This window comes from Chaetura pelagica, unplaced genomic scaffold, assembly GCF_000747805.2.
Source record: "Chaetura pelagica isolate M959 unplaced genomic scaffold, ChaPel_1.0 scaffold26, whole genome shotgun sequence".
NCBI lineage: Eukaryota > Metazoa > Chordata > Aves > Apodiformes > Apodidae > Chaetura > Chaetura pelagica.
In genome coordinates this window covers 172,236-180,769 of record NW_009953793.1, presented here as the reverse complement: position 1 = coordinate 180,769, position 8,534 = coordinate 172,236, and the positions used below count along the sequence as shown (strand labels likewise).

Genomic DNA, 8,534 nt, shown 5'->3' with positions numbered 1-8,534 from the left:
AATGCCTGCATGTATTTTTCACAGGTATTTCTGCCTCCTTCAGTTCCAGGCTAAAGGCCACTTGTGTCATGTCAGTACAGACAGAAGAACAGCAGTGCTGAGCACACCGTGCAAGAAATACTCGTGTTATTTCTCACTCCTTGCCTGCTCTGCTGTCTAATTCCTGCAGCAGGGGCCAGCAGATCTGCTCAGGACCCAGGGGAGGGCACAGGAGCAACTGGGCTGGGTCCACAGGACGGTGCAGATCTCAGCACTATTTCCCAGCACCTCTCAGGCAGCCACAGAAAACAGTGTGCTTGAAAAACCCACCAGAAGCGTGGGCTGAAAGCACCAGCTCCCCCTGTAAAGCTGAGGAACTTTGATGAATATCAAAGCCCTTCCTGTTAAATAAGCTACAAATCAACACTAGCAAGAGCTGGGGCCAGACCCTGGGGCAGCCCAGGCAGGGGCTGCTCTGCTGCAGGGACATGGAGAGGGGAGCAAACAGGGTGATTCCTCTGTGCTGCATTTCTGGGGTGGGTAAGAAAACAATTCATCTCCATGGTATTGATGCTCTTCAAGTCAATTTTACCAAAAAAAAAAATAATAATAATAAAAAGAAAAAGGCAATCAGACAGCAGCTTTAGCAAATGGGCTGTGTTATATGGTTGCTGAATGACTGTGTGTTATTTTATCAGATGCTCTGAACTGGCTGTCACATCAGGAGACGTGGCACGGAAGCCAAGCAGCACAGTGAGCACCAGGGGAGTGTTTCTCCTAAAACTGCTCCTCTGCTCAGCCCACACCTCCCTGCTGGGGAAGGAAGGCATCCGAGGGGAACCACCACTGCCAGGGGGAAACACCAGAGCTGGAGTCCAACGAGAAACTTGAAAAGTAGTTTCCAGGAAGGTTTCCCAGGAGATGCCCTGCCAGGTGCCCTGGCCTGCAGCAGCACAGGGCACAGCAGCACAGGGCCAGCATCATGACAGCAGCCCAGGGGCACAGAGCAGGAGCCCAGGAGCACAGCAGAGCAGCCCAGGGGCACAGCAGGACAACAGCAGCACCCCCTGTCCAGCCACACACCATCAAAATTAACTGGAAAAGCCTTCCCAAACATATGACCCACTTGCTGACTTTCCCAACAGGAAAAGCCAAGCCTCACTTCTCCACCTAACCAAAACCAGCCCCCTGGTTTGCAAACACCTGTGAGCTGTCTCTGCTCTCTCCAGGCCAGCAGACACTTCAGGCTTGCACTGCACCCCTGGCACCACAGACAGGCTGCAGCAAGGGCAGGGAACCACCTCACACTGAGCAGAAGGAAAGCACAGACCAGCTTAAGCTAGAAAGCAGCCAACAGAGCAAGCTGCAAGTTGGTTTGTAGTATTTCTAACAGTCCCCTTCCAATTATTGCATCTGTTCCGGGGTGGCTGTGGGCTGTCTGATGGAAATCATAAGGTAAGGTAGCTTAGATGGAAGATCTCTACAACATATGATTTCCACAAAGAACCACAGTCTCACAGAATGGTTTGGGTTGGAAGGGACCCCGAAACCATCCAACTCCAACCCTCCTTCCACTGGTAGGGACACCTCCTTCCAGGGAAGGAGAGGACACCTACTTTGCACACCCTGTCCTGGGAGTGATGAGCTCCTGACCTCCAGCCAGCCCAGCACTCACACTTCACAGCCTCAGCTTCTCAGAAAACTGCCTCTGAATTAAACCCCTTTCACCTCTGCAGAGACAACCAGGTACCCATTCCCTGTGAAAACTCCCTTGTTCTCCTGAGACAGAATGTACTGGCAAACACAACCTGCACCCACTTGTGCACACAGATCACTCATTCCCAGAGCAAGTCCTCTGCCTTGCCAAGTGTGTTTGGGCTTCAAAGTGAATGGCAGGTGGGAACTGTAAGACATAACCTGCCAGGAGAGCACCAGGATGGAGAGCACTGCATCAAAAGAAGTGTGGCCAGCAGGGCCAGGGAGGGAATTCTGCCCCTCTGCTCTGCTCAGACCCCAGCTGGAGTGCTGTGTCCAGCTCTGGTGCCCTCAGCACAGGAGGGACATGGACCTGCTAGAAAGGGCCCGGAGAAGGGTCACCAAGGGCTGGAGCAGCTCTGGAGCCAGGCTGGGAGAGTTGGGGTGTTCAGCCTGGAGAAGAGAAGGCTCCAGGGAGACCTTAGAGCACCTTCCAGTGCCTGAAGGGGCTCCAGGAAAGCTGGGGAGGAGCTTTTCATCAGAGAGGACAGTGATAGGACAAGGGATAATGGTTTTAAACTGAGAGAGGGGAGATTTAGGTTAGGTATTAGGAAGAAATTCTTCACTCGAAGGGTAGTGAGGAACTGGAATGGGTTGCCCAGGGAGGGTGTTGATGATGATGTTGATGAAAATCCTCCCATCCCTGGAGGTTTTTAAGGCCAGGTTGGACGAGGTTTGTGCAACCTGATCTAGTGGTTCCCTGCTCATGGCAGGGGGTTGGAACTGGATGATCTTTAAGGTCCCTTCCAACCTTAATGATTGTGTGGTTCTATGAGAGAAGAGTCCTGCCTTTCTGCAAGTTTAAGACCTGCAAGTTTAAGTGTCCACCCTCCCTCTTCTTTAAAAGAAAAAGGATCCTTCAGGTGAGACTGCCCCTTCCCTCCCATCTGCTCTTGTGTTTCTAACCTGAGCCAGGTCCAGCAAAAGCTACTTGCTGGGAACCATCAGGGAAAAGTGCTGCAGCTCGTAACAAATCCCCAGGACATGTGCCAAAGGCAGTGCCACAGAGATCTCCTCCTCCTCACCACCACCTGTGGCACCTCCATCTCACACGCTCTCACCATCACTGATACTGGTTCTCCTCCAGTCCAGCTGCCCTCCAGCTCTGTATTCTCCTTGCTTCTCATTTATTCACATCTTCAAGTGTTGTGGTTTTTTTTTTAACTTTAAAACCCCTTCATCCCTCCATGTTCTATCAAAACAGAGCACATTTTGTTCTATTTTGCTCAATATTCATCTCATCTTATAAAACTAGGTCACAAAATTTGCAAGTTTATCCAAGTTAGGCTTTACAGATCCAGAAAACACCACCTTTTTTGTTGTTGTTGTTGTTCTATGCACAATGCCTAAGTCTGAAATATTGACAAAAAAATAAAACTCCAAAGTATAAAAACCACAGCACTTTGTTTTGAAATTCTAAAGAGTAATTTACAAAATGCCTTCTCTTGGGTTGTGTTTTAAAACAGTTCTGCCAGGGAAAAGGCAAGACAACCTGGAGTTCCCTGGTCTGCAGGGCAGAAAGCCCTGCAGGAGCTTCCATGGGGAGCTATTCTGGGAAAAAATCAGGGTGTTTTTTTTTCTGGAGACAGCAGGGAGGATCCCCCCCTGCAGCCCCCAGCCTCCCTGGGGTGCATCACCTCGGTGAGAGACCCTGTGGGAACCCCTCCGACACTCCCACTCTGTAGCAAAACACGACCCTGGCTGTCCCCAAGCATTTGCAGAACCCGTGCTGCTGCATGGCAGGGCAACCCGAAGCCCCCCAACTTTTTGAAGGCAGGGGGAGAGGGGGTGAGACCTGCAGGGCGACGTGTGCTCGGCGGGGGATTTGCTTCCCCTACTCACCCGTTGTCTCCACGATGCCCTCCAGGATGACGACGATCTCGAACTGCTCGGTCTGCATGCTGCGCTGGGAGAGGTCGTAGAAGGGGCTCTTGGCATCTATCACGTGGCAGATGGTGAGGGGGGACACGAGGAAGAGCTGGTCAGCCCCTGTGCTGAACCCCACGTCCAGCTCCAGCTGGTCGAGCGGCAGGAACTCGCCCTCTGGGGTCTGCCGGGACTGGGCGGGCAGTGGGGGGAGAGACAGAGAGACAGAGGTGTCCCTGGAGCAGCCACCACTGAGGCATCGTGACACAATCCCAACAGCACCCCAACAGCATCCTGCATCCCAACAGCACCCAACAGCACCCCAACAGCACCCAACAGCATCCTGCATCCCAACAGCATCCTGCATCCCAACAGCATCCTGCATCCCAACAGCACCCAACAGCACCCAACAGCATCCTGCATCCCGCATCCCAACAGCATCCTGCATCCCAACAGCACCCCATCAGCATCCTGCATCCCAGCAGCATTCTGCATCCCAACGGCACCCAGCAGCACCCCAACAGCATCCTGCATCCCAACAGCACCCAACAGCACCCCAACAGCATCCTGCATCCCAACAGCACCCAACAGCATCCCAACAGCATCCTACATCCCAACAGCACCCAGTAGCACCCCAGCAGCATCCTGCATCCCAACAGCACCCCAACAGCACCCAGTAGCACCCCAACAGCATCCTGCATCCCAGCAGCACCCAAGGCAAACCCTGGCCCAGCCCTATGGCCATGAAGTGGGTGGGAGGCAGGGCTGGGGGCGCAGGACAGGGCTGGGACATCCCACCCCCCCAGTTTAACAGTGGCAAAACAAGTCCACGAGATGCCACCTGGAGCTGAAACCTCAAGGCCAGGGCTGGGGCTGGCTGCACCTCACATCCCTCCCCCAGCAGCTCTGCCACCTGCCCAGAGCTCCCTCCCTGCTCCTCATTCCTTCTCCCCGCGCCACAGGTGGGCAGGAACGGAGTGTTCTGTACTGCTCACTACCTGTACTACAGAACCTGCTGTTATTTGCTGCCCAGATTTTCAGCAGCAGCTTGACAAGCTGCTGCATTCACCACTCACAGCCAAACCCCAGGGTTAAATCACCACCTGGGAGGCATTTCCACCCTTCCCCACACCCTCAGCTGAGGTGAAACCCCCCCACACTGAGCAACGTCACCGAGCTAAAATGGGATTATTGTTATTATTTTTTGTTAACAGCAGCACGATGAGGCTTGCAGGAAGCAGCACAACCTTTCCTCTCACTTCTCCTGCTCCCATTCTCCTCGTCAGTCAGACCTGCTGCTCCATGTGTCCAACTGGGGTGGGCAGGGGCCGAGATGTCCCGTGGGACAGGGGCCAGCACAGCCATCACCTCCAGACCATCAGTGCTCCTATGGGGGACACCAGTGGCTCCCAGCCCCGTGTTCCCAGTAGAACAGCTGGTGCTGGCAGCTGTGGGAACAGGGGAGGCTGCCAGGAGCCCCCAGGGTGTGAGGGGCACCCCCAGGAAGGGTTTAAGGGGTGCAGGGGCAGCCGAGCCCCCCGGGCACGAGGCTCAGAAACATTTGGGAGCCAAAAGCAAAAAAAAGCAGCAGCCAGAAAACCGGATTACGTGCCTTGCTTGGGATTTGGGTTCTATTTTTATGTTTTTCCCTGAAGAGTGGCTGGCTCTGGGGGGGTCTCATCCCAGACAGCCACGTGTTCTGCTGCCCTGGAGTTCTGGCGAAGGAACGTGTGCGAACGTTGGTGGGTGCAAGTGCAGCCTGATCACACCTGCCTGTGCTACCCCATCCCAGCACACCCAGGGCTGCTGAGGAGAACGACATCAGAGCCAAGAAACATCTAGAGCACATCTGCATAAACACCCTGCCTGCCGGGCTGTGTTTGTTCTTGCTGCAGAGAGAAGTCTCCCTTCCAGTAAAAAGGCCAAAACACCAGGAAAGCACCAAAGAACCCACGTCAGCAGGGCAAGGAGAGGCTCTGGGGAGGAGCTGCTCCTTTCAGCCATCCCACCCCTCTCCAGGGGTGTTACAGCCACAGGGGAGGTGAAGGCTGGCCCCTTTCTGGGGGGTATGGTCACTCTGAGGACACCAAGACCCCCCCACCCCGTTTGGCTTTGGGACAGAGGAAAACTGTGGCCTTGGAGAGCCAAGAAAATGCACTTAGGGCTGGCAGGCACGGGGCTTTGTTATACAGGCTGATGGTTTGGGGCAGTCCTTTAAAAGGCTGTCTGTAAAAGCTCTAGCTCCTCTGCTCGGGACTTCAGCTACCACCACTCCAGTCCAGAATGTGACCTGGCACTTCTCTGGGGATGCTTCACAGAACACCCAACAGTACCTGCCCCAAAAGCTCAGTCTGAACCAACCAGCCAAAACCCTCCCACACAGAAAATCATGGAATTATCTTGGTTGGAAAAGCCCTGTAAGATCACCAAGTCCACCCATTCCCCCAGCCCTGCCCAGGCCACCCCTGCCCCATGTCCCTCAGCACCATCTCCAGGGCTTGGAAACCCCTCCAGGGATGGGGACCCTGCCCTGGGCAGCCTGGGCCAGGGCCTGACAGCCCTTTTGGGGAACAAATTGTTCCCAATATCAAATCTCAACCTCCCCTGGCACAACCTGAGGCCATTTCCTTGTCCCACCCCTTGTTCCTGGGGAGCAGAGCCCGACCCCCCTGGCTCCAACCTCCTCTCAGCAGCTGCAGAGCCAGCAGGTCTCCCCTCAGCTCCTTGTCTCCAGGCTGGACACCCCCAGCTCCCTCAGCTGCTCCTGCTCACACTTGTGCTCCAGCCCCTTCCCTGGACACGCTCCAGCCCCTCCGTGTCCTTCTTGTCATGCACAGTGAAGGATGATGAAGCCAGGTGAACTAATTTTATTTTCTTTTTAATCCTATATAATTAACACCTTAACAGATGGAATGGTGATGAAAAAGAGAGTTAAAGACAAGGCAGCACTTGAGGGACCCGGTGAAGTCCAGAGAAAGCAGCATGAAAGAAAACCCTGACAAAGCCCTCCCATTTCACAGCTGCAGGAAAAGCAGGTGTTGCATTATTCAGCTGAGAAGTCACATTCAGGAGGTATGATTGCTTCTGCTCGGAGGGAACTGGGAGAGGGATTGAGAGCTAAAATCTTAACAGATAAACCAGACATCATTTTGCAGCTGCCCTGGGTTCCAGGCAGCGTTCGACCCATGGCAGGGGGTGAGAACTCAGCCTATTGACTGCTCTGCTGTTCCAGCCAACACGCCTGGCAAAATAAATGACCTTGAGTGACTCTCCTGACTCAGTGTCATGGCAGGAGGAAAGTACCAGCCCTGCACGTTTCATCTGAGTTCTTCACAATCTTGGAGATTCATGGAAAAAAAAACACCAAACACAAACAAAAGGCTATGCCAACGAATGAGCTTTGCACTAACCTGCCACTTCCAAGTATCACTGTACTTGGCTTTTTTCTCCAGCCTGGTCCAAGCTTAGCAGAAAAAACCAACTACAATTAAATTATTGGGATTTCTGATTTGACACAGGCTTTCTGTGGAAAAAGCACTTGGTCAGAAAACCTGCGAGCAGCCCTACAATTATCTCTGCCTTCACAATCAACCTGCAATAAAGGCTGTTTGCAAACCCCAGCAGAAACCCTGAAGCAGCAGTTTTCACCCTGCCACGTGCCCACCCTCCTGCACTCCGGACAGACTGACCCTGCCTGGCAGCATCCCCTGGGATTGCCATGCCTCTCCCTGCTGCAATCCTTCTTTCTCCTCTCTTCCCTTGGCTGCCCAAGCACTGCTCTCCCACCAAAGGGAGGCATTTGGTAGGGAATGTGCAGAGCCAGCTCCAACTGGACGCATCCAAAAAACCCAACACCTCATGTTTCAGCCCTTTTCCACTCTTCTCCCTCCACACCCAGAGCTCCCACGGGCACACCTCTTCCTCTTCCTAATGCTCCTGCTTTTCCCAAGACTCTTCCATTTCCCAAGGAGTGTGATGCCCCAGGACACAGGCCCAGCCTGCTGTGTCTGCAGGGCTCCCTGGGCTCTGTGCCATTTCTTGCTATTTTTAAACCAGCTGCCAAAACCTTCACCCCTCTGCCCCAGCACTGCTGCCACCCAGCCAGGACAGGCTGCTCTGGCACAGGCTTCCAAGTCTAGGGAATTTTTTTGGAGCCACACAGAGTTTTATGCTCCAACTTTGCAACCCCCCCACCCAGCTCCTCTGGGTACAAAAAGGGCTAATTTCAGAACGTGTAAGGGAAATGAGTCACTTGGACTCTACTAAAGAGCTGCATGAAATGTGACAGCACAACCTCTCCCTCCACAGGGCAGGAGCTGGAGGGGTCACTGGGGGCCCTCGAATGACCAGGTGATTCCTTCCCAGGCTAACTGCACATCACCCAGTTTACCCAGCTAAACTTCTGGCACAGGGAACGCTCAGGGAGAGCTCCCAGCAGGGAAAAGCACAGCTGAGATTCCAGCTGATGATTCAAAACAGCAAAGCACAGGAATAGATCAGATGCCTCCAGGTCGGCTGCAGCAAGAGCATCTTCACCCGTGCGGGTCCCCAGTGCCAGCATCCCAGTTCCCAGTGCCAGCATCCCAGTTCCCAGCCCCAGCATCCCAGTTCCCAGTGCCAGCATCCCAGTTCCCAGCCCCAGCATCCCAGTTCCCAGCCCCAGCATCCCAGTTCCCAGCCCCAGCATCCCAGTTCCCAGCCCCAGCATCCCAGTTCCCAGCCCCAGCATCCCAGTTCCCAGCCCCAGCATCCCAGTTCCCAGCCCCAGCATCCCAGTTCCCAGCCCCAGCATCCCAGTTCCCAGCCCCAGCATCCCAGTTCCCAGCCCCAGCATCCCAGTTCCCAGCCCCAGCATCCCAGTTCCCAGCCCCAGCATCCCAGTTCCCAGCCCCAGCATCCCAGCTCCCAGCCCCAGCATCCCCGCTCCCAGCGCC

The 8,534-nt window shown here is 54.4% G+C and overlaps 1 protein-coding gene across 1 annotated transcript in view; it reads right to left on the bottom strand.

The window, feature by feature from the left end:
- The window catches only part of KCNJ3 (potassium inwardly-rectifying channel, subfamily J, member 3), a gene marked incomplete at its 5' end in the record, with an annotated part of 44,692 nt that overhangs the window by 32,334 nt on the left and 3,824 nt on the right, over positions 1-8,534 (bottom strand). The window contains one exon of the mRNA XM_010001072.1: positions 3,577-3,793. Coding sequence (XP_009999374.1) covers positions 3,577-3,793 — 217 coding nt within the window. The remainder of the gene's footprint in view (positions 1-3,576; positions 3,794-8,534) is intronic.